Raw genomic sequence first — 27,066 nt, forward strand, 5'->3', positions numbered from 1 at the left:
TTTGGACTGGGTAGCACAGATTGTGGTTGATTATATTCTGTCTCTATGTAGTAGTTTTTCTTTTATTTCTTTTTTGCATGTTTCACGATACCGTGTCAGAGGAGCTCATCTTCTTGCTAAAGGAGGTTCTAGGTTTAGCTTGTCTCGACTCTGGTGGTCCCTGCCACCCCCCATCCTTGTACATCTTTCTGCCGGCTAGAGTTTCTCTGTTGCCGATTTTTCTTAATAAAATTTTCTGTTGTTGGCCAAAAAAAATAATAGAATAAAAAATAAAAAAAATATAAGGTTTGATGACCAAGATTTACTGGGGACAGATGATGAGGCCCACTTAAGAAAATATTCTTATCCAATTGTTTTCTGTAGAGAATTTCCCGAGCAACATCTACTGCCAGCCATAGGTTATAGTGGACGACGCCAGTCTAGTCCAACAACATCCTTATCACCGTTCATCTGCTGGCAAGGTCATTGTATCGGACGGTTTGTTGTCACTTTTTTTATGACTCGGAATCGGGATCAGGATCGGCCATCCAATCTCTGGATCAGACCAGAATCGGTGTTTTAATACTCTAACACTCTAGCTTCCACACAAGGATCCGATAAGTCGAATAGGAATCAGTATGGATGGGGATCTTTATCCCCTGCAATTCCCTGCCAGGTCTAGTTCGGACCTGGCTCCTGTCTAGCCTTGGCGGGAGCTGGATGGTCCAACCCTGCCAAAACGACAACAAAAATAGGGGTGGGGTGGTCATTTCACATGTGGGGTCTACCAATGAAATGACCACCCTACCCCTGTTTTTACTGTCGTTTGGTGGGGCTGGACCGTCCAGCTCCCACCACGGCTGGACAAAATCCTTTTCCATCCAATTCCCCTAACAAGGGGGTGCAATGACCATTCTACCCTTGCCCGAACATACTACCTGGGTGGGGTCCACCACCCTCTAATTACATGCACTAGAATTGGACCAGGCAGGGAATTGCAGGAGATAATTTTCCGTCTGGATGGACCCCGTAATAGGTGTTTTAATACTTTACCCGGCTATACAAGGATTGGATGAACCGGATTCATGATTTGTAATCTCGGTCTTGGATCGGGAAAATTACTCGAATTGAGTCGGTATCAGCCGAGACCGTAGACTGATCCGATACACCTCTACGGACAAGGGTAAAGCCGTAAAGGAGGGCAAATGCATCCTATTTGGCCTAGCCGATTCTCATTTTTACAACGGTTGTGGTAAACCCAACTACTCTTCTCTGTCATAGGAGGACTTCTTGTTTACTACGATTAGGAATTTTATAATTCAGAAATGGGGTCGAAGCCGATGGTCATCTGCTCTGTCATCACTCACATCTGCTCCTTGGTCTGGGTATTGGATTGCTGTGGCGAGTTGGTCTATAAAGTCAAAGTGGGTTAGCGTTGGCTAGCTCTGAAGGTCTTCTCTGGTGGCCATTTTGGTGAACGAAGACGAAGACTATCTTAAAGGAAAAGGAAACGTCGTTTCTTGACTGTTTCATACGATCTTTACTCTTCAAATAGTTGAGATTTTTTTTGGTAAACAAGTTGTTGAGATTAGTCTCAGAGAAAGAAGGGACCGAGACAAGAGAGTGAGGGAAATATTGTGCTCTGGTTTTGCCGATAATGGAGCAGAAGAAGTATGTTGTTGAGGTTGAGAAGGCAAAGGAATCAAAGGATGGAAGGCCTTCGGTTGGTCCTGTTTATCGGAGTGTGTTCGCTAAGGATGGATTTCCACCTCTACCTGAAGGATTGGAAAGCTGCTGGGATATTTTTCGGTAGGTTTTTGTTTCAGTTTGTCAATGGAGATCTCAGGTTTAATTTGGCTTATTAATTCGAATTTGTTGCAATCTTCCAAGCTTGGTTTAGTTATCTTAATTGAAGCTTTTCTTTTGGAAATATTGGTGCTACCACGTTTATGTCCGATGATTCTTAAGTATGAACTGCTTTGGTGCCTTTCTTGCTTCCTCTGCTGTGCTGATCACGTCAAAATTTCTTCTCTTTTTAAGGGAGGAGGTCAATTTCAGTGTTGCATGCCGGACTATTTGCATACTCAAGACGATTACAATATTCTTGAACTGTTCTCTTAGTGAACAGGAATTGACTTAATTATTGGTTCTTAGTCTAGGGGATGGATGGATTACGTTCTTCTCTTTTTAATAGAAAGAGATCAATTTGAGCTTTGCATACCGGACTGTTTGCCTAATTTAAGTGGATTACAGTGTTCTTGAACTGTTCTTCTAGAGAAGAAATTTGCCTTTATCATGGTTCTTATTCTTTTTTTTTTTTTGGGGGGGGGGGGGGGTGGTGGTGGTCGGATTACAAAAATATGGCCCTTCATGTTTCTTCTTCTTCCATTAACAATTTACTGGAATCTGGACGATTGTTTTGGTAAAGAACCACTGGGCAGCGAGGCCCTGGTCCTCCGACTCTCAGTCTTGGGAGTCACCTCTTAATAGGTCATGTATGTACTTTATTTTTTTGTGGACCCCGGCAATTTATTTGGCCTTTATCCATTTTGTCCATGAAAGAGAATAAAAATCTTTCCGTACTTTCTAGTTTTCACTCTCTCAATTATCGGCCATGAAATTGAGCTTAGTACCCAATAACCAGCTACGCTAGTTCTGCTGAATCTGATGCTGAAAGTTCAAGATTCATGTTTTCTATGCCTAGCAATGATGAGACTATGACTTTCCATAACTGTCTTAACAGTAATAAAAATGTATATTAGAACAAATGTATTCGCTGTATTCTGTTCATGTTCAGGCATCCATTTCCTTACATCGGAATCAATTGAGGAGTTCACAGTTATCCTATCCAAATGCTGGCCAGGTTAAACTTTGCTTATGTTTTCCTAACATCTTCCAATTATGAAAACGTTTATTAATCTTTTTGTTTAACACTTTGGGGCCATTGGAGCATATTCAGTTTTCGGGTTTGTTTGCATAATTATCAGCATAAATCATCAAAATAAATACAGGGCAATGCATTATGCAAATGACTTAAAGGCATGATATGCATATTTTTATGCCTTTTAATCATAAAAAAATGTGACTCCTCGCTACAATAACTCCAGTTACCTGAGTCCAATCTTGTTATGACATTGTGTTTTTTTGACATTCAAATTCAAGAGTACTGGTGCATAATCCTGTTAATATTGGATTCTGTTGGATACTGTTTTAAGGCTCCGCAACGAGTCACTACAACCAAAAAGGTTAAATTGAATGCTTCGAGTGTTCTCGTTCTATTGTCATCCTGGTAACCGTTAGTGTATTTGTAATCCTGTGACAGGTTATCCGTTGAAAAATATCCAGGAAATCGAATGCTTGGTCGTCGAAAGATAGTGGATGGGAAGGTATATCTTCATTGTGGATTATTGACTACTGCTCCTGCCCTCCTCACATATGCTTCACTTCTCCAATAAAATATATCTGCTACTTTTCTTATGGACCTGGATTTCCTAAATGGCTGTTTAGGATGGAATCTCCTTAATGGGCACCTAGTTCTTCCACATGGCAGGTCAGATGGGATTGAAATTTTGGAGACAGGTAGACCTCAAGGTCTCTTTGCTCGCATGTCAAGTTCAAGCCTAAATGGAGTTGGCCATGTGGAAAAACAAATAATTGAAAATTCTGGGACTACCAAGAGGGTGCATGGACATATATGGAAGGGTATGCCATTATGGAAGGGTATATGACTAAACTTGATCCTGAATTTTGACAGGTGACCTATTAAAACCATTCCCTTGATATCCATGGTCGGATTGGCTACATCACTCTTCCATGTAGCAAAACTAGGAGTGCTTGTTAAGGAAATTCTGTGCTAAATGTCCGTGTCAGAAACTTTTTGCCTTCTGTTATTTCCTTTCAGTCTTTATAATTGTTTTACAAGTATCACTTTTGTTTTACAGGCAGGTCAATATGTGTGGCTAACTTACAAGGAAGTATATGATATTGTAATGAAAGTGGGGCGTTCCATTCGCAGCTGTGGTGTTGAGCCAGTAAGTAGCTACTCCCATATAATTATTTTGTTGCACACAAGGACTTGAACATACAAGTCCATTAAAAGATTTTTCGTTTAATTTAAACTCGGGGCTTCCTGGGTGAAGACACAAGTTCGCGTTTGAGGGCAGCTACTTTGTGCAAAAAATACCAAAGATTAGGACCAACCCCAAGCCACCCTTCCCAGGACACTGTGAAAGCGAGACTGCACCGGGTTATGCCCCTCCTCCTCTGTCCTCCCCCCCCCCCCCCCCCCCAACTTTTAGATTTCTGTTTAGGTATGGCTGCCGATCTTTTGATTAAATGAATGTCCAACTCCTTTGCCCATCACTGGGAAAGGCCCCTGCAAATGACTCACTTTGCAGAATTGATCACATCTTCACTCGTGCTATCAGCTTGGACCAACCATACACATGTTGCAACTCACAAGCTTGGAGAAAGGGAAAAAAAAAAAAGATCAGGCCAAATTGACGTGGTTCAGATTTCTAGAGCTGAATCTAGAACCACACTGATAAACCATGATCACTCTGACCAAGATAGGACAGAATAACAAGATTGAAAATAACTGTAGCGAGTCACAGAATAAAGGCACTGTATTCCCTGATTTCAAGTAAAGAGGGTTAACAAATCTATCAATTGATGCAAAAATATTTAGCATAAGAGATCAGATGATAGATGGACTCCACTCCAGCTTGCTTAGATTTCCTGCAAAAAGCGGGAGCCTTGTGCACTGGGTATGGCCTTTTATGTAAAACTGAGAGAATCAGATCTGCTAAACTAATAGAATAGGATCAAACAGAGCTGAGATTTTCAGATTTGAAAATCAGAAGCATTATCTTGCAATGAACTAATTTTTTTTTTTTAAACCCGAATATTCTCTGGGACCCGGGCCGGCCCCTGAATCTTTATTAAAAAATATCAAAGAATGATAGGTACACAGGGAGGGACATGCCCGCCTTACCCCAAGCCCAACCTTTACAAGAAACTCTCCACTCTGTGTAAAAATCAATCCCAACCCAAAACAAAACAGTCTACACACGTAGGACTGGTAGGCCTATGGCATCTTCTCGAATTATTCGCCTTAGTTCGAGGGGAATGTCTCTGTCACCAGTAAATCTGTGTCACACAAAGTGTTACAAGCATAATTTGCAAGCCAATCAGCCGCCCTGTTTTTCTCTCTGTAAGTCAAAACTAAAACTGGGCGGATCTCCTCCACCAATCTCAAGGTTTCCTGGAACCAGTACCAAACCTGCCAAACCCTACACTGCTTTTTAACAACACTACGGATGGTAGAGACCGAGTCCGAATCAACATAAACCCCCCTGAGACCCAAATCACGACATAACCACAGCCCATCTCGAAGTGCTCTTAGTTTGGTCATGGACAATTGGAATAATGAAATTGATTTGAAGAACAGATGAGGAGGGTGAAAATATAAGAGAACAAAGAGAGTAGAAGAAGAATAAGGAGGTAAAGGAGTATAAGCATCTGGTTGCAGGAGAGAACCAGAACAAGATGGAGAAGAATACCCAGTCTGCCAGGCTTTGTAACCAGTCACACTCACCAGCAGTTTCTAAAAATTCAGTTTCCTTTTCATAAAATCAATTGAATTGATGGGGAAATATTATGTATAAATAAACTCTCTAAAAGACCAATGCTGACCCACATAAGGACTCCTAATCACAATCTTATACTGCATAAAATATTCTAAAACTAAATTGGACCCAAAACTATTTTTGGTGCCAGCCTTAGAAGACCCCACATTGACTCAAGCTCTACTTTGGTTTAAACTAAAATAACTCTCTCTAGCAGTACCTATCGACTACACGTGGGACCAACATATTTTAGTTTCCAGATTACTATAATATCCCCAAATATATCCTAATAGACCAGGCTACCCCTATACTGTTGCCTGTCCCTCGTGGGTTTCCTAAGCTTAGGCTTTGGCTTCTTTATTGGATCAATTTGATCCGGCCATTTGAAGGCATCAGCTGCTGTGTCACCTAAGCAAAAAACAAAATCTGCCTAGAGAATTTAAAATTTTATTTTTCATTTTTGTAGAACTACTAGTTTCTTTAATTAGTATTCTTTTATTTTGTAGTCCCTTCTAAATTTAGTGATTCAAAACACATGCCTTCGAAATGGAAGTTAGGATTAATCAGTGTGCCCATATTTTGTTAATTTCTGTGCAACAACTGATACCTAAAATCTAATGTTGTCGTTCAAGAAATGGATACTTAAATCAGATCTAAGAACAAACCTTAAATTAGAAGGAATCTTTAAATCATTTTGAACATGTCGTTTTAGAAGTTGATCATTGATTACTGGATTTAAATTTTAATGCTCTTAGAAGGCCTTCTACTGAGATGTAGGGTTGGGAAAGTAAGATTCTGCGTAAGAGGTTTTGTTATTGTCTATCCTTTCACAACTTGTTTGAACTGAAATTCTTGTACTTTGTTAAATTTCATCTGAACTTGAAGAGGAAACCTGCATGAAACATAAAAATGAAAGATTTGTTCTTCTACCTCATTAGTTGTTTTGGGGAAGTGTGACAACATTAAGACCTTTTATAGACCTTATGATAACCAACCCTGTAATTGTATAAATACATGGAAAAATAATCAAGCATCAACTATACTTTCTACTAAAAAGGTATTTTAGGTTTTAGCTGCCTTATGTTCAATCATTGTGCCTGACCTTGGAAATCTTATCGTTTTATTCTGCTATTTGTGAATTACTTAGTTTCTATCCTTTTGGTTTCTCATAATGTTTGTTAGAGGAAAAATAAACTCTGCCCTACTTTAGGTTCTCCGATGATGAATAAACATTCACATTCACCTTTTCCTTCATTGAGGGTTCTGTAACCAGGATTCTTTCTGAGGGTTTCATGTAAATGAGAAAATTTAACAATTGCATCTCTCATGTTTTCAATTTTTCCTTGGTTTGAATGGATGTAGTTATTCTCATAGCATATGTTGCTTGTATATATTTGTAATCCTTTTGTATAAAAATATGTCCAACTTAATCTGTTACTTTATTTTCTTTTTACCAGGGAGGTAGATGCGGTATATATGGTGTCAATTGTCCAGAGTGGATGATCAGTATGCAGGTTCAGTTTGCTCTCTGTACTTTTGATATTTGTTTCTAGTGACAATGACATGATATCTCAGTTATAGTTTTGGCTGTAAGTTTAAGCAGTTCTGGTCTTAATACATTTCTTTCTCCTCCTTGATCATATTATGGTTTTATCTTGTTTTTCCTGTGATTTTCTGCATGGAGTGAGCTTTTCTATCTCACTGTTGTGAGTTTCTTGTTCTCTTACCATATTGATCGTATATAAATTTTGTTGAGATTTATTCTAATGGAATAAAATTTTTGCAGGCTTGCAATGCTCATGGGCTTTATTGCGTTCCTTTATATGATACCCTCGGTATTCATTTTGCACGTTTTCTATAGATTTGTTTATACATGTCCATTTACCCGTAAAGTTGCTTATGGTGTGGTTGAAATTCTTTCATTAAATATAGGATGTAAATACCTACTACCTTACACTTCACAAATTGTGAAGTTTGGGTCTGCTAAAAACTGTAGTTGATGAAAATTTGATTATTTATTTTATGATTTAGGTGCTGGTGCTGTGGAATATATTATATGCCATGCCGAGGTTTCAATTGTGTTCGCAGAAGAAAAGAAAATCCCAGAGGTAGATGATATTCTATTTTAGCATTTCAGTTCTGGAATAAGTTGGTTTGAAAAGGTTTGTGGGGAATGTTTTTGCTTGTACAGCTATTTGTTCATATGTATTACAAAAGCTGGAAATTTTATCCAAATTGACAGTTTATGTGGCTACAGGAATTTGGTTCTATTTAAGTCAAAAAGATCCATTGACCATTTACAGGAGTATCATTCCTACCGTGGTTTTTATTTGTAATAAATATTTACTTTTTTGAGATTTGAGAAGTGATAAAACATGATAGCAATGCACTTTGCAATTCTAAATTCAGATTTCCCTCTTTTCAGGTATTGAAAACATTTCCGATGACAACAGAAAATTTGAAGAGTAAGTCAAATTCGTTCATTTCTGTCCCATATTTGATGCGTTTTGTGTTAAAGCTATTGATATTTTTGTTTCTCTTTTGTAGCAATTGTGAGTTTTGGCAAGGTTACACCTGAACAAAGAGAAGAGGTTGAGAAGTTTGGTTTAGCAATATATTCTTGGGACGAATTTTTGCAACTGGTATGCTGATTGGTTCAAATTATAAATCTTATGATTTGCAATCATTTCATGAAATCATAGTGAATAGCTATTTCATCTCCATTAATTTCTTGTTAATTTTCAACTTATTTAATCCAAAGGATCAGGGAAGAGTCAGTTTTAAAATTATTAGTTAAACGGGTAGTTTTGAGTTAAGCTTGGGTGGTGTTTCTTGACTTAATACAAAGTTCTATGTTGTCACTTCCTCTTTCAATTCTCTTATGCATAGAACTGATTTTGATTTCATTTTTTACTATGTTTTATCAACAGGGAGATGGTAAGGAATTTGATCTTCCAATGAAAAAGCTGTCTGACATTTGTACAATTATGTATACGAGTGGAACAACTGGTGACCCCAAGGGAGTACTGATCTCCAACAATGCAATTGCTACTCTTTTAGCGGGTATAGGACAAATGTTAGAGAGTGTGAATGAAAAGGTGAAGTTATAATCAATTTATTCTTTTACTTTTCTTTGTGTCATGTGGGAGAACAGAAATGGAAACACTTTTGCAACTTTATCAGTTTCTCATGAACTTTCATTTTTGGAAGTGTTGCAGTTGACTCCAGATGATGTTTTTATGTCTTACCTTCCTCTGGCTCATATCTTTGATCGGGTTGTTGAGGAGCTGTTTATTCATAAGGGTGGTTCAATAGGATTTTGGCGTGGGGTAAGTTGATTACAGCATACAATATTACCTAGTCAGAATTCAATTGCCTATAAAGATTAACTTTTTTTTTTTAGGAAAAAGGAAATAGATTTATCATTTACCTAGAAAGATTCCTACTTATAATTGATTGCTTTTCATCTTCAGGATGTCAAATTAATGATTGAAGACCTTGGGGAGCTAAAACCAACTCTGTTCTGCGCTGTTCCACGTGTGCTGGATAGGATCTATTCAGGTGAAATTTGTTAGATAAATTATGCCTTCTCTGCTTTTCTAGTAGATATGCACAGAAAATATCTGCCGATTATTTGCAGGAGGAATGCTAGAAACTCTTATGTGCAGTGGCATTGTAATTCAAATTCCTTGGTCCTGTTTCTCTTTGCTGATGGTCCATTGGTTACAGAAGATGAGATAAATACATATTCACATTCTTAGCTCTTTTTCTATAATTTTGTCAGGTCTGACAGAGAAGGTATCTTCTGGGGGTTTCTTAAAGGGCAAATTGTTTAACTTTGCGTACTCATTGTAAGTTTCTACTCATTGTTTTAAATGTTATACTGTAACTCTCTGTTATGTCGCGACATAGCTGGCTGCCCATTGACTACCAAATTTTGTGCCTGTGTGTGTGTAAACGGTAATTTTACCACTGCATAAGAAAGCTTTTTCAAAGAGGATAACCAGTGTCTTCAGTACTGAGACTGCTCCTGAGCACAAACACTTGCAAATAAGTGGACACATGATAGGCAAGCAATTCCGGACCAACATTTAATTGGTCCTGCCGAGAGATCTACTTGGCCTAGAAGCAATTAATCAGATGGTCTCCATCATCCAATTTTAATCTTCCATTTACAGTAGAAAACACCCACATATGTTCCAGAAAAGTCTGCAGATTAGAGGGTCAAAGATAGCTGATTATTGTTGCCCATTCATTAATATTTCCTTATCAACAACATATTTGACACATGTCCAGATTTTCTGGTTAGGGACCAATGTTTATGCATACTACCTTTTATCTACCTTTGTTCAGTCTTAACTTCTCAAATTGAAGCCCGCGCAATTCTATTGGAGCCGGATTTCTATAGCCGTTCTGAAGTAGCTGTGATAAGGCTTAGTTCAGTTCAGTGTTGGGTTGGTTGGTCTTTGTTGAATGCCTTGGAACTTCATAGAAATATATTGTAGGAGCAGTTCAAGTCTTGAAGATGTTCCTACAAAAATAATACCACCAATGTCACTCATGGTTCTGTTTATAACTAGTTGTTTGCAGTGCATTTTTATTTACTCCATGATGTTTCTGTGCTAATTCATAAACTAATGTTTAGATTTTATTGTGTTTCTTTTGACTTCTCCTGCAGTGAATGTTAGTGCATTAACTTTTCATTTCTAGTTTTTAACCTACAACATACAAATGTTGCAGCAAACTAAATAACATGAAGAAGGGGCTTGCACATGAAGAGGCCTCCCCACTTAGTGACAAAATTGTTTTTAGCAAGGTATTGGAAGTGGAAAATTGTATTTTCTCTAATTTCCTGCTTACTTTTGCTAGAGAGCTTTCCAAAATTTACTTAGAACTCTTGATGATTTTCATGACTTCGGCAGGTAAAGCAAGGTTTAGGAGGGAATGTTCGTCTCATTTTATCTGGAGCTGCTCCTCTTGCAAATCATGTTGAAGCTTATCTACGTGTGGTGACATGTGCCCATGTCTTGCAAGGATATGGTACGCAGTATTTTGAGAACTTATGTTGTTGAAACCCCTTCTCCCTTATTTTTTACGTGCTATTCGATTGCATCGGTTTCAATTACCATGGCAGTTCCTACTAACTAGTAATGCTATCTGACTCGTCAAAAAAAATGAGGGCAAAAAAAGTTAGTAATGCTATCTGCTGAAAGCTTGATGCTTTCCTTTCCAGGTTGAACATGTTTAATTTGTAGTGGTGTTTATCTGGGGATGGATGTACTATAAGTTATCATTCATGATGAATGAAGTATTCCGTAAGAAACTGTTGCAACACTGAGGGATGAAGTTCTCATCCTCTTTTGTATATGTGACTTGTGTCTTTGATGCAAGAGAAGCCTTGTAAGTCATTTTTTATTATTTTTATTTTCTCCATATCTTTTTCTTTGGATCCCCATGATTGACATCTGTTTGTTTAAACATGGGAAAAATTAGAAAAAATTAGGTAACCATATCAGGATTCATCTTCAATGCTAAATGTCAGTTCTGAGAGCATTTTGCACATTATCATCATCTGGCGCCATTTATTAGTTAAACTATTCCCTCAAGGCCATGGCCTAATGATTGCACCACTAAGGTGACCTGTCTGTCTGAACGATGCGGATAAGTCATCTGAAGGGTTTATTTTATTGGAAATAAGCCTTGGGATAGGTTATGTATGTATTGGGCCTTTGATTCCATGTGTTTTCTTTGTAATGGGCCTAGAATGTGGGTACAAGGTAGGCATACGGGATTAGGCTTAATAGTAGCTTATTAGCTTTACTCATAGTTTCATTCCTAGTAGAAGGATGAGATGCTATTTAATAGTTGTTTTTATTTTCAGCTAAGTTGTAAGAACTCCTATTTATGGAGTATATTTCAGTTTTCATAGTTTGATTAGGAGTTTATTTTTCGGTCTATTTTAACCAATGTAAGGCTGCTAAGCCTCTTTTATGTTTTGAATAATAAAATTTTGAGTTGCCTTTGGCTGCCAGAATCTGTGAGAGACACAATGGGAGAGATTCCCTTCAATTTGAGATAGGTTTCCTCCCCCCTTCTCTGTTCTACCACCGGTTTCTGTTTGTCTTTGCATTCTGGTTTTAATCTATAGCTGCTGCTGATGTTTGCAACCAGATTCCAAGGGAGTTGATTACTCCATCTTATGTTACATTCCTAACATCAGGTATTATAAAACAAGAGTTTAATTTCAGTTTTATTGAACCTGCAGATAGCCTGTTTTGTTCTCTATTTCAGCATGTAGTGTTCTTTCAATTAAATCTGATTCCCATGTCTGATTGCACCTAAAGTCTGGGATTTCAAAGAGTTCAATTTGACTTTTGTCAAAATGGTTGGGAAAACCCCTTTTTTGTATAAAAACATGCAATTTCCCTTGATTAATATATATATATATATATATATTTGCACCAAAAAAAAAAGTTTCCCTAGGAGGGCACTCAATCCAGGTTTGGTGGTCTTCTGGGTTTTAGTTTGCTTGCTACTTTAAAATCACTTTAACTCAGTGAGTTCGGGTTTCAGATTTATTGTTGGTCTAATTACTCCCTATTTAGCCATCTGATTTGTTTCAAGGTTTTAGGGGTTTGATAGTTCATATAAAAAGTAAAACTTGATCCAATTTTGAGGGGATTCTGTTAGTCTGATTTGATATAATTTCAGATTGACTATTTTTCATTATTCTTCCCAAATTTCCACTGAGTCGAAAATTTCCAATTACTCTAAAATTACTTATCCAATCACTCTCATCTTCTGACGTGTGTTATTATTCATCGTGAGGGTTAGAAATGTCTAGTTTGACCCTCATCTGAGAAGGTTGACTTTTGGGAGTTTGACTGCTTCTTGAGATCTTGCTGTGAGAATAGGTCTGAGCTTTTGTTACAGGTTTACTCTTGCATTACTGTCAAGGACTCTACTTGTAACATAGTTTGGACAATCCCTGGGTAAACTTTTAGTTTATGCTTCGAATTGATGAATTGTGTCATTTGTACATCATTCATTCATGTGCAGCGAATCCACAAAACTGAACAGTTCACAGGTGAAATGTTTCTGCATACTGTTGCCCTTTCTGTTTGCAAGGAATCTTCATATCAATTTTCTTATATTAAACTAATGTTCTTTATAACATTTTGGCAAATGATAAGCCAACTCAATCAACTAACCCTGATCCTGATTACTTGGGGGTGAGCTAGGAATTTAAGGGAAGGGAAGTGAAATCAAATAATAGAAACTTTAGTAATCATTACCTAACATGATTGTATAACTAACTCCAAAACATTCCACATCTGATATTAAATTTTACTTTAGTCATGCCTTTTTCTTTTTTAAATCAATTTCACCTCCCTTCCTTTTACTTGCAACCAGAAGAGCTATATGAATCCACTCTCCAAGTCTACTGTATCTAGCGCCACTGTCCTGAGAAATCATGCATGATTTACAACCCCCTCCCCCTCCCCCTCCCCCCCTCCCCTCCCCCCCAAAAAAAAAAAAAAAAAAAAGTTTGGCTTGCTACAATTTAATTTCATCAACCTGTATCCTATATGTCTGTAGTATTAGAATATCAAATTTATCTTCAGTGCTAGGTATTAGGGCAGCACCTGGTCAGCTTCTGCCTCAGTCTATGGTTCCATACTTCCATATACTATGAACAACAATACCTTTACCAAACCAATGAATAAACTGCATTTATTTTTTAAAATGCTTTAACATACATAATCTGATTTAATATAGTCATTTTCTGTTGGTGTAGCATCATATCAACTTTGCTACTAATTCTTTTAAATCAAACAGATGAACTATGAGATAATCCCAACACTTAATTAAATACTGTCAAATGACTGTCACCGTCCAATCCATCACATTCTCTTGGGCAATTGAGGGGAAAAATGTGTGATGTTGCTCAATCAAGAGAAGGTTTCTCCATGGATGGTTGCATTTGTCTGATCAGTCAATTAATGGCCTAGGTGATGCAGGAAAATCACGTAAATGGGATTCTTTCAGTGGAAATAAGCTTTGGATTGGGTTGCATACACATCGAGCTTTTGGTACCATGGTTTTTTATTGTATTGGACCACTTTGATGAGCTTAAAATGTGGGTCAGAGCTAGGAATACGAGATTAGTCAAGTAGAATAAATTTAGTCCAAATTCTTGTTTGTTATTTGAGTGAGTATTTATTGTCCTTATTGTGTTAGAAGTTAGCTGAATCAAGTCCTAGAATTATTAGGAAAGCTGGTTGAGTTTTACCATGAATTTTAGAGTCCTAATTTGTGTAGGATTGTCAAATACCTTGTCTGTTTTGGCTATTCCGTTTGAGTTCCAAATCATTTTAGGATTGTTAGAGAGTCAATTATGAATTCTATTTATAAATGTAATGGCCCATGGCCTAACCCACGTTTTATGATTAATGGAAGTTCATTTTTCTGAGTACAATGACTACAGTGGATTCAGTGGGTTGACTTGGGTGGATTCTGATGTTTTATGATTAATGGAAGTCCATTTTTCTGAGTATAATGACTATAGTGGATTCAGTGGGTTGACTTGGGTGGATTCTCAAGGGTTTTTGGTGGATTCCAAAATCACAGCAGGTGGACTCTTGCACCAATCTTTTTCTTCTTAATCTACTTTTAGCTTTCTTCAATTTTCAGATCAATTTGCTATCTCAACTTGATGCGCCCTGTTTTCTGAGTAAATTTTGGATGATCAATTTTTTGTACATCTGCATGTTTATCTCTTGGATTGATCTGGTATTTCGTATATAAGTTTCTACTCTTGTGCAATAATTCCTAGTCTCTCAGTCCAAATAGTAGATTCACAGACCCTGGCCTGTTCTTCTAGCTCCACTATTCTGATCTCTAAGATCTTTTGACAGCAGGCAGCATCCTGTGTCAAGTTATTAATTTTCTCCTAACAGTTCTTCAAATTTGATTCCTCGGTTGTAGTTTACATTATTCTTTGTTTTTTTCTCTGGTTAATACTCTGAGTTAGAGATCCACCAGCAGATCCTTTCTCTTGAGTTCCACTACTAGGCTTGAGAGATCTGATTTGCTATTACTAGGAGATCTCTCCTGGGCATGCATCCTGGTCACTTATGTTGGACAATGTGTACCAACAATTTTATTGTAGTGTGTTTAAGACTTTGCTGATAACCATATACTCTTATATGCTAATGACCTTTCTCTGTTAATATAGGCCTGACGGAAACATGTGCGGGGACGTTTGCTTCCCTACCAAATGAACTATCAATGGTTGGCACAGTAGGACCTCCTGTTCCAAATGTAGATGTATGCTTGGAATCTGTTCCGGAAATGGGATATGATGCCCTTTCAAGTACTCCACGAGGAGAAATTTGTATACGGGGAGGAACCCTATTTTCAGGATACTACAAACGTGAAGACCTCACCAAAGAGGTATTGGTTGACGGATGGTTCCACACAGGTTTGTCCATCTTGGCTTCTATTCTTCAATTATTTTTGGGTATTGTATTTCCAAGGTTTGTTCTTCAATAAACTTATTTGTAATGACCTTTTCTAAGCAGGGGACGTTGGTGAGTGGCAACCAGATGGAACCATGAAGATTATTGACCGCAAGAAAAACATTTTCAAACTTTCCCAAGGAGAATATGTTGCTGTTGAGAACCTTGAAAACATTTATGGTCTTACTTCTGCTATTGACACTGTATGTCTCTTACTATATTTACGTTCTCTCAAGAGTGAGGAAGAAAATGGATCATTTCCTGTTTCAGTTTAACAGATCCTTGATACATGTCTTCTTATTTTTATTCTTGCCTCTTTTCTTTTTCCTGATAATATGAATGTAAATGGACCATATCCTGGTTCATTTTAACAGATCCTTGATATCTTTATTCTTTTCTTCATTCTTTTCCTGAGAATATGAATATCTTTGTGTAATTAGACTTTATTGCTCTTGAATTTCATTGCTTTCATTTTTACTCTTCCTTATTGGCTACTGGCTCGCCAACAAATTGATTCACATTCTCTCCATTTCAGATATGGGTTTATGGGAACAGTTTTGAGTCCTTCCTGGTTGCTGTTGTCAACCCCAATCAGCAAGCCCTAGAGCGTTGGGCTGAAGAAAATGGAATAACTGGGGATTTTAATTCACTCTGTGAGAATCCCAAGGCTAAAGAATTCATCCTCGGAGAACTCACCAAGATTGGAAAAGAGAAGAAGGTTTGCCTCCTTAACTCATAATTGTGAATAAATTTGATATTGTTGGGAAGAAACAAAAGCCTGCCCAAAGCTTTAGAAGTCCTAACTTATTAGTGGTATTGGCAGTTAAAAGGTTTTGAGTTTGTCAAAGCTGTCCATCTTGACCCAGTGCTATTTGACATGGACCGTGATCTCATCACCCCAACCTACAAGAAGAAAAGGCCTCAGTTGCTGAAATACTATCAGGTGAGATTCTCTTGTCCCTCAGGGTAACCGTAGAGCGCACGATCAATAGTATGCTGTGCTAGACAGATTTTCTCATCATTTTGGACGATTCAGTTGATAGGTTTCTCTGAATATTATGATTACATGGATGGCATATTATGAGGTTACTCTTCCAAACTTTGGCCTATCAATTGAATTGTTCTTGATTATATCAGATGACAGTCATGTCTGGATAATATTTATCCTTAATTTACTCTGGTCTTGGAAAATGAAAATATCAACAGATTAGAACTTCTATTAAAAAAAAAAAAAAATGAAAATATCAACATATTAGAACTTCTATCCAACATTATAATTTCTGTGCATTCTCTTTTGACCAATTCGTACTGTACAATTATCCTTTTAGTAAAGCTCCATTGTTTCCCAGTGAAATGTACACATTTTTACATCTTTCCTTGTGGAAAAGCTCCATTTGTTTCCAAGTGAAATGTACACTTGTTGCATGTAAAAAGAACATCCAATTATTGGGGGGGGGGGTGATGTATCCTACAGGGACAGCATGGGAGATATTCCCACACTGAAAGAGTACTATTATTTTACCTGAATGAGGTTTTCCTTTTGTGATATTCATAACCTGAAAGTTCTCGTTTGGGACTGTTGCTTGGTGGATCACGAAATTAAAACATGGATTGTTTCTGTTGATTCTTTGGTGGTTAATGTATACTTTGTTCATGCTTCAATTACAAATTTTCAGATCACGCCTCTTAAGAGAAAACCATTATAGAGCGGTTTCTTAGTTTCTTTCCTTCGTGTGTACATTTTTATTCTGCTACTAACAGTTGAACTTTTTTCGACAGAGTGTCATTGATAACATGTACAAACCTACTAAGTGAACATTTGACCCTGCACTGGCGGCCGAAGCCTGATCAACTATTTGTTATTGACCTTCAGAGGCTTCCTCACATAACATATTTGGTTAGAGTTGCAAATTTCCCAATCATCAGACTGTATATATGTTCATTATTCTGATCAGATGCTACAATTTAAGTCCTCTTTTTCATGTGATAATTTAAGTCTATATGTGGACAAATGTGTCCTTGTCCAACTACATTTGCCTTATCGTCCATTAATAATGATTTTTCAGCTCTTGGATCAACATTTATCGGCAATGGATAGTTCAAATGGAATAATTCTTATTTATCCACTTTTGCCTTGTCTGTTTTTTTACCACCCCGTGTATTGGCATTTTTTTTCTTGACCGATGGCCATGGGCAATCTAGAACAAGGTTTGAGGAATCGGTATTGGATAACCTGAATCGGACCATTAATATCGGAATCAGCAGACGGTGATGCTCTCCCAATTTTGGAGCAATCCCGCATTGGTGGATGGGTATGGACCAAGGGTAAAAAAATGTTTTTTTTTTTAAAAAAAAAAAAAATCTGATTTTTAAAAGAAAAACAGGGATAAAATCATCCAGTCTGGACTGATTCAGCGTGACCCAGATTGGTTTTGGTTGAGATTGATCCCGATATCAATTAGTAAAATAGTGTTAGGTATCAGATCGTCTGAATCGGTCAATTCGTATTGGAATCAGCAGACAGAGATGTCGATTTCGGGGTGACCCTACATCGGTGGATCGATATGGACCAAGAGTAAAAAATAAAAAATCTGAATTTTAAAAGAAAAACGGGGTAACATCATCAAATCTGGCCCGATTCAGAATGACCTAGATCGATATCGGTTGAGATCGATCCCGATACCAATTAGTAAAATAGTGATCTCAAGAACCATGCTTTCTTACCTTGTCACCTCTCACAGAGTACATTTGAGTGGAGCACATAGAAAGGTTTTCCTTTGTGATTGGACATGGAATGAAGACTCGGTTTCAATGTCCAATACGAGTCCATACCAGTCAGTTTAAATCCAAGTTATCCCCATAATTTTATGACATGAAGCAAGCAGCTTCCGGTAACAGATCGTATTGGAACCTCCCGAAACCAAGCTGACTCAACTGAGTCACACCTGAGACAGCGGAAATTCTAAATCGTGCACACAATAAGAAAAATTTTAAGAGCACAGACCATTGACTATCATTAATCAACCCATTCTCCCAACCAAACTTAAAGGATTTCGGAAATTAATAAACGAATTAAGAGATTCACACAGACCAACGGGGTCTCGGTTTTCCCCTCAATTAGGGGACAAAACCATGCCCTCTGCGCTGAACAACACCGGAGACAACCGACAATCCACCAGCTTAAACGCAAAACTCTAACCACTCACCCCAAGCACCAAATTTCCCAAGTTGTACCCGGTAACTACCTATTATGAAGTCTAAACTCCGCAGCTCAAAGAGAACCTAAAATTTAACAAGACCTTTGCAGAAGGCACGCTTGGTAAACAAAACTACATATCCAATTCCCCGACACCCACCCTCCACATGAAACTGAAATCAACCCATCTTCGATGCTGGCACTGGCAACCAGGTTCTGATCCTTCGCCCAAGAAAACCAAATCCCCACCAACCAAGTAAACTAAAAGAAAAAAGCACAACAAAAAAAAAGGGGGGAAAAAAAAATAAAACTGACCTCTGTAATTGCACTTGCGTAGAAGTGCCGCGATGATCTGCCGTGTCGAATCATCGGCTTCAACTAGCAAAACCCTCAGAAACATCCGAGGGAGAAATTTCTCCCACTCGACCATAGATGTAGAACTCCACTTCTTTTCTCTCTTTGTCTCTCTCCGCTCTTCCTCCTCCTGCAATACCATTTCCACGTCTTGTTCTTCGCAAAGAACAGCTTCCCCCATTTCTTTCTTAAGGCCCAGACTCAGACCAGCTCAGGAAAAGCCCTAATTCCTCACTATCCACAAGTAATAGTGCCAGAGCTGCTGTTTACGCCTGGGATATTCAATCTCATCTTACCCTGTCTACTTGTCTCGCTAAAAATATCAGAAGCCCCAACAGAACAAATACTGAAGTCCGAAGAGAAGACGGAGAAAGAAGATGGAGTAGTAGCAGCAGCAGCAGCAAAGTGGTTTCCTTGGTACCAATTCCACCTCAAAGACACTCAGGGGTCAGAGTTTATACTCATAAGGACGGAGTGTGAGCAAAATATCTTCAGATCTCAGTATCTGCCACGTCAACCCTCAAATTAAAATCAGATCAGAAAGTGGGCCGTCATTGGCTCTGCCTAAAACTCATGATGACGTGGCGCACTGTAGGTCACCCATTGAAAAATGTATATTGTGTGGTGCGGCTGGAATTTGGATTCGTTTGGGCCCCGCAATAAAGATACGTGCTGGAGTAGGTTGGCTACCGGGGAAGATATTTTCTCGTTTCTGAGTAGTGCCGCCACGTCGGTGGGGTTGTCAAAGATGTCTCATGGCTATTAACACGACACGTGGGAAGTGAGAAAGAATCTTGGTGTCAGTAGATTGTGGAGTCGCTATTATTCTATGGCAACTTGTAATAAGTGATTCTATTCTGACAAAAACACAAAACTGCATTTTTCCAACCATTCTCATCCTTAGCATTAGCCAATGGATCGAAATTTCAGTCGTGATCTCTAATCCACCTGATACCTAGAAGATGGAACCAGGATGATGGCGTGTCCTCTTCGCATCCTCGGAGTAGAAAGAGATCTCGACAGTACAACATCAGATATTTTAATATGGAAAAGAGAAGGCCACTCGATCGCACAGCGCCTATACCTAGAGGCCCACAAACAAGGGTACGTAAAATGACCACCACACCTCTGATTAATTGCATATGAATGATTAGTAAAATTAAATCGGAATAGTCCTGTTGGAATTCGAGTTGGTTGTCCTTGAATCTAATTTCACCTATTTTTTAGCATTTCATGAAGCAAAACACTAGTCTCAAGGATTTCTCAGATAGTTTCCAAATGGAAAGTTCAATCCTTGGTTGCAATTACATTTTTCTAACAAAAGTGCTAATCTCTTATGCCCGATTTGTTTAGTGGAGTTTTGGTGGGATAAGATTTACGAGGTGGGAGTTATACTGACTTTCTCAAAAACATGGAAAGATGAAAGTGTATGGTTAATGTTTGAGTTAAAATAAAATTACAAGCGTACGGGTCAATCGTAGCTACGGGTCGAATACGAGAAGATATACACCACTCTATTTAACTAACTTAAAAGTAATGCAAAGTGAACCAAATTAAAGTGTTAAATTAAACTAATTAAACAAACGAAAATCAATGCATCTTAACTCATAAGCATCTAACAAAATTAAGGGATTAAATCGGCGTCCTAACACATGAGCATCTAACCTATCAATCTAAAGCGAATTGAAAAGAATAAAAATACAGCCACACATACTAACCACATTAAAAAAATAAGGGAATAAAAATGCATCCATAAACCACAACCATATAAAATTAAAATAAAAGAAATAGAGGGAGAAGAAGAAGAAGATAGAGAGAGATAGAGGAGATGGAGAATGAGATTGAGAGTTTAGATAGTAAAACCTGGATGTGCTTGTATGAATGTAATTGAAAAACCTGAATACTTGCATAAACTTACCATGGCCTCTTCTTCTAAATCTTCAAGTCTTGTCATCAACTTAAGAACTTAGACTAGAAGGCTTAAAACCTAAACTAGAATTAAGAAATTACAACCCAATTGAAGACTTAAATTGAAATTAAAGCATAAACTAAACCTATTATAACCATTAACTAAATATCATAAAAACAAACAAGAACTTAGAAAAGTCAAAAATCACAAATTAGAAGGAGAAGAAGAGAAGAAATTTCACTAAGTGAATGAGCAATTTTTACAAGAGAGGTAGGGGGTATTTATAGGTGGAAGAGAGGAGAAGAGAGAAGATGGAAGTGTAGGAGAAATATTCCCTAAGAAAAGATAATATTCTCTTCTCTTTCCTCTTTTACAATGCCTTAAATCCTAAGAAAAAAAGAAAAAAAAAAGAAAGAAGAAGAAAAGAAGATTGTTTACATATAGGCCTTCTATTTAGAAAAATAAACTTCCAATTCTAACAAATCTTCCTTTTTGTGAGATATCTTTCAAGAATAAAATCAAAGATCTTTGATTTTTCAACCTTCCATACGTGAGAAAATATAAATCTATCCCAAGTAGAATTTGAAGTGCCCTTGAGAAGTTGGAGGAGAGAGAGAGTAAGGGTGATGACTAGGATTCCTTGAGAATAAATAAAATACTCATTCGTCCTTGTAAAACGTGGAGCATGGGGTACTTATATAGGCCTCACCATTGTGTTCCTTGCGAAAAATCACCCAAAATATACCCAAATTTCGTCCAATTCGGAGTTGGGGAGCCCAAGATATCTCAAGTTAAAGTTGGACTGTCCAGAGCCTTCCAAATGGAATCTTTCGGGTACAGTAAAGTAACTTCTGATAATTGCATTAAGACCCCTGAAATCCGAACTTCCGCTTCACTTTGTCCCCGTTCGACTATTAATAATTATAAATAAACCCCTAAAGACCATTTTCGCGCGTCGTTACGGAAACGGCCATAACTTCTTCGTTTCAATTCGGAATCAAATGTCGTTGGAACCGTTGCGAAGCTGACTCGATGGGCTATGCATCCATACTATTAACACCTCGAAAAAGATTAAAAACATCTCCTTAGCATCATCTCCTCCATTTTCATAATAATTCACCTAAACCCTAAAAAGCACAAGAAAGCACCGAGTAATTCTGTCCAATGTGGTAAAATGTATGTTTTATGCCCTAAGATTTCACACATAAATGTGCTCATCAGATTCCCCCACACTTGAACGTTACTTGTCCTCAAGTAAAGCAAAAGATAAACTAACCTAGAATGCAAAAAAAAATCCTAACTCACTTTCGTAGGAATCACGGTTGCACTTAGCATGTGCAACAAGCCTTTCAACCCCTAGGTTACCCCTAGTGGACGAGTTGTGTCTCGTGGGTATTTGCAGTGAATATACACCCAAAATTCAATAAATCAAAAAGAATGATGTAAATTTTTCTCATGGCATAAGTAAGATAGGGCACACAATCTTAAAGAAATACTCAACTAAAGATTAAGAAGCCAAAGGTTCCCCCACACTTGAATTTTATCACCCCGCATCAATTCAAGTAACAAGCATGCATCAAGGTCAAGGGATCTCCTCATATTTTCTAAACACTACTCACCTTCAAGTAAACTACTCATAGCACTGATGGAACCAAAGACTTAGGCATTAAGTATTTTTTACCATACTTTCTTTTCCAGGCATTAAGGCAAAAGCTTTTTTTTTTTTTCTTTCTCAACAACAAACTCTTTTTCTACTCTACTATTGTTCTCTGAATGACATGGTGGAGCATACACCAGACACCCAAATACTTGGTAGCTTTGCTTTTTGCATGTATCCATAAGACATTGAGACATTGATGCAAGAGTTTTTTTTTTTTTGAGTTTCCTTCCAAGGAATTTCGATCAAGTCACCCTGCTTCATGAGGCACAGTGCCATGTCTAGTCCCAAGGAATTCCACTTTTCTTTCTGTTTCTCTCTCTTCTTTTCTTTTTTTTTTCATTCACTTCACTTTCATGCCTTGCCACAAACAAATTGGTCTCAACTACTAGCCAAAAAATCAAAGGGGTCCATAAACACATAGAGGAATCTAACCATCACATGAAGTAGCACTCATATTTTCAAACTCAATCCCCATCACCGGATACAAACCAACTATCATCCTTGAAAAGGGATTTTTTTATTATTTCGCATGCTAGGAGGGCACCTAATTCCCTCTCACTCTCGCTTTGCAAATCGAAGAGACTTATGCACTAACCAAAAACTATCGCCACAATCAAAATTCACAATTAAAATCCAACACACCCCCCCCCCCCACACTTAATTCATGCAGTGTCCTAAATACATGCAGAAAAGAAAGAATAAGGACAAGGGAGGGGATACATACCAGGATATCAGGGGTCAAGGTAAAGAGGTTCATGGAGATCCATAACCTCTTCTTCAACTGGAGTAAGCATCTCTATATACAGCTTCAATCTTTGGCCATTGACCTTGAAAGTAGCTCCTGTACTTGGATTGAGGACTTCAACAGCCCCATGAGGATAAACTTTTTGAACAATATAGGGGCCATCCCATCTAGAACGCAACTTACCTAGAAAGATATGCAAACGAGAATTGTACAACAAAACATTCTGGCCTACCTCAAAAGATTTTCTCAAAATGTGCCTATCATGGAAAGCCTTGGTTTTTTCCTTGTAAATCCGGGCATTCTCATATGCCTCATTCCTAAGCTCTTCCAACTCAGATAGTTGGAGTTTCCTATGGGCACCTGCAGTGGGTAAGTCAAAGTTAAGCTTCTTGATAGCCCAAAAGGCCTTGTGCTCAATCTCTACAGGTAAGTGACATGCCTTTCCATACACCAGATGGTACGAAGATTGACCAAGATCAGTCTTGAAGGCTATCCTATGAGCCCACAACGCATCTACCAATCGGTTAGACTAATCCTTGCGGTTTGGGTTGATGGTTTTCTCAAGAATTTGCTTGATCTGCCTATTTGAAACCTCAACCTAGCCACTGGTTTGGGGATGGTAGGGTGTGGCCAACTTATGGACGACACCATACTTTCTCATGAGGGCCTCAAAAGGCCGATTACAAAAATGCTTGCCCCGATCACTAATGATAGCCCGGGGAGTACCAAAACGGGAGAAGATGTTCTCCTTCAGAAATTTCACAACCACCTTGTGGTCATTGGTCTTACAATCAACTGTCTCAATCCATTTGGACACATAGTCCACAGCAAGTAATATGTACAGGTTACCAAAAGAGTTAGGGAAAGGCCCCATGAAATCAATACCCCATACATCAAACACCTCAACCACCAGAATTGGATTGAGGGGCATCATATTTCTCCTAGTAAGACGCCCTAATGATTGGCATGAAGAACATGCCTTGCAATAAGTAAAAGCGTCTTTAAACAGACTAGGCCAATAAAATCCACACTGTAAAACCTTGGCCGTAGTTTTATTAGGCCCAAAATGGCCTCCACAAGCCTGATCATGGCAAAAAGATAAGACAGATTATTGCTTATGATCAGGGACACATCTCCGGATTACCTGATCCAGACAAGTCTTAAAAAGATAAGGATCATCCCAAAAGAAATACTTAACTTGTGAAAAGAAACGATTCTTATCTTGGGTGGACCAATGTGCAGGTGTCATACCCGTAACCAGATAATTAACAATGTCAGCAAATCAAGGTCCACTAGACACTGCCATCAGATACTCATCAGGAAAATTCTCGTTGATTGGAGAATCAACAGTCAAGGAATTAGACAGCCGGAATAGATGGTCTGCAACCAAATTTTCACACCCTTTATTATCCCTAATTTCAAGATCAAATTCTTGTAACAAAAGGACCCACCTAATGAGGCGAGCATTGGCATCTTTCTTCTGCACAAGATATTTGATAGCTGCATGGTCAGTATAAACAATTACATGTGATCCAATCAAGTAGGGCCTAAACTTCTCTAAAGCAAACACAACAGCTAAAAATTCTTTCTCAGTGATGGTATAATTAAGCTGTGCATCATTAAGAGTCCTACTTGCATAATAAATCACATGGGGCAATTTGTTGATTCTTTGCCCAAGAACAGCCCCTATAGCAAAATCAGAGGCATCACACATAAGCTCAAATGAAACTGTCCAAATTGGAGCTTGAATAATGGGGGCTGAAGTCAACGCTCTTTTCAATTGCTCAAAACTATCATGACACTTAGAAGAGAAATCAAATAGGCAGTCCTTTGTCAAAAGAAAGGTGAGAGGTCTAGCTATCTGGCTAAAATCCTTGATGAATCTTCTATAAAAACCTGCATGGCCAAGAAAAGATCTAATGTTCTTCACACTCTTGGGTGGTGGTAAATTGGCTATAAGGTCCACCTTAGATCTATCAACCTTTATCCCTTCTTTGGACACAATGTGACCAAGAACTATGCCTTGCTTCACCATGAAGTGGCACTTCTCCCAATTTAGGACCAAGTTCTTTTCTATGCATCTTTTAAGAACCAAGGAGAGATGATGCAAGCAATGAAAAAAGGTAGAGCCGTGAATAGAGAAATCATCCATAAACACCTCTAGGAAGTGTTCTACCATATCATAAAAGATACTCATCATGCACCTTTGGAATGTAGCAGGGGCATTACAAAGCCCAAAAGGCATACGCCGGTAAGCAAAGGTTCAATAAGGACATGTGAAAGTGATTTTGTGTTGGTCCTCTAGAGCAATAGGGATTTGGTTATAGCCTGCATAACCATCAAGAAAATAATAATATTCATGGCCAGCTAGTCTCTCTAACATCTGATCAATAAAAGGCAAGGGGAAGTGGTCCTTCCAAGTTGCCACATTCAATTTTCTATAGTCAATGCACACTCTCCATCCCGTTTGGATATGGGTTGGAATCAACTCATTATTGGCATTCTCAACTACAGTGACTCCTCCTTTCTTAGGCACAACCTGCACAGGACTCACCCATTGGCTATCAGAAATAGAATAAATGATGCCATGATCCAAGCATTTTAGGATCTCTTTCTTGATTGCCTCTTTCATCACAGGATTAGCCATCCTTTGGGGTTTCCTAGAAGGTTTGAAAGTCTCCATCAGATGTATATGATGTTCGACAATGGAGGGGCTAATACCTTTGATGTCAGACATGGTCCAACCTATGGCTTCCTTATGGTCCTTTAGAAGCTTAATCAACTCTTCTTCCTGAATAGAAGTCAAATCAGAAGCAATAATAACAGGAAGAGTATGATCATGTCCTAAGAAGGCATACTTGAGGTTGGAGGGCAATGCCTTCAACTCTAATGTGGGAGGCTCAATAATAGAGGATTTGGGAATGGAAGTGGATAGGGGTCCAAGGGGCTCCAAAGGTGGTTGGATGCTCCAGACCTCAGATAAGGGAGTATCATCAACACCCTCCAATTCTTACATATATTCTTGAAATCCCGAATCAAAATCAATCTTAAAGAACGTATCAATATCATCGAAAAATCCTTGAAGCATATGCACCTCTTCATCCATGTCAGACTGCTTGCCCAACCTAAACACATTGAAGTCAACAGAAGTATTGCCAAAAGATAATTTCATGAGACCATTCCTGCAATTGATTAAAGCATTACTGGTAGCTAGGAATGGTCTACCCAATATAATTGGGATTTGGTCCTTGAAGTTGGCAGTGGGTTGGATATCTAAAACAATAAAATCCACAGGAAAAATAAATTCCCTAACCTTCAACAGGACATCCTCAATCATTCCCTTAGGAACTTTAACCGACCGATCTGCAAGTTGAAGAGTAATTTTGGTCGATTTCAGTTCTCCCAATCCCAGTTGTTAGTAGACATGAAAGGGTAAGAGGTTCACACTTGCACCAAGGTCCAATAAAGCATGATCAATAGTGGTATGACCTATAGTACAAGAGATGGTGGGGCTTCCAGGATCCTTATGATTGGTGCTCGGTGTGAGATTAGAGAACTAATGTTAGCGATCAAGAATGCCTTTTTGGGCACATTGGTGGTCCGCTTTTGGGTGCATAAGTCTTTGAGGACTTTAGCACAAGCGGGGATCTGGGCAATAGCATCCAACAAGGGGATATTCACCTGAACCTGTTTGAACACATCCAATATCTTCTCCACAGAAGGAGATTTCTTGCTAACCAACCTATTTGGGAAAGGGGCAGGTGGGGTATAAATTCTTTCAGGATTGGTTTTTTAAACTTCCTCAACAGAATCCTCTTTGGTTTTCTCAACCAAATCATCTGGTATATCTTTAGGTTCATCAGACGAACCTGGAACAGTAGGCACTTCAATGGCCTCTTCAGAAGGGGGAGAGTCAACAGGAGTATGAGATGGTAAAGACTGAGGTGCATTAACCTGTTGATACTCACGGCCACTCCTTAAAGCATAAACAACATTTACCTGTCTAGAGGGCCCTTGGTGCTGTTGGCCTTGTGCAACATTGGTTGGAGGAGCTTGGGTACCTTGCTGAATATGA

At 38.3% G+C, this 27,066-nt stretch overlaps 1 protein-coding gene across 1 annotated transcript; it reads left to right on the top strand.

Moving 5' to 3' along the window:
• The first annotated feature begins 1,568 nt into the window (after window positions 1–1,568).
• LOC122639307 (long chain acyl-CoA synthetase 4-like) lies at window positions 1,569–17,218 on the top strand. The gene is made up of 19 exons (XM_043832133.1): window positions 1,569–1,788; window positions 3,302–3,365; window positions 3,921–4,010; window positions 7,064–7,120; window positions 7,393–7,441; window positions 7,638–7,714; window positions 8,032–8,071; window positions 8,154–8,248; window positions 8,537–8,704; window positions 8,825–8,935; window positions 9,080–9,167; window positions 9,391–9,457; window positions 10,347–10,422; window positions 10,529–10,646; window positions 14,845–15,090; window positions 15,191–15,330; window positions 15,663–15,845; window positions 15,951–16,070; window positions 16,907–17,218. Exons 1-19 carry the CDS (start codon window positions 1,637–1,639, stop codon window positions 16,940–16,942), a joined length of 1,977 nt encoding a protein of 658 aa, XP_043688068.1. The 5' UTR covers window positions 1,569–1,636; the 3' UTR covers window positions 16,943–17,218.
• Window positions 17,219–27,066: the final 9,848 nt, after the last annotated feature.

This window comes from Telopea speciosissima, chromosome 1, assembly GCF_018873765.1.
Source record: "Telopea speciosissima isolate NSW1024214 ecotype Mountain lineage chromosome 1, Tspe_v1, whole genome shotgun sequence".
Lineage (NCBI taxonomy): Eukaryota > Viridiplantae > Streptophyta > Magnoliopsida > Proteales > Proteaceae > Telopea > Telopea speciosissima.

Coding starts and splice junctions, on each gene's coding strand:
- LOC122639307 (XM_043832133.1), top strand. CDS start 1,637: ATGGAGCAGAAGAAGTATGTTGTTGAGGTTGAGAAGGCAAAGGAATCA. Junction 7,121..7,392: donor AGTGGATGATCAGTATGCAG/GTTCAGTTTGCT, acceptor AAATTTTTGCAG/GCTTGCAATGCTCATGGGCT. Junction 9,458..10,346: donor TTTAACTTTGCGTACTCATT/GTAAGTTTCTAC, acceptor CAAATGTTGCAG/CAAACTAAATAACATGAAGA.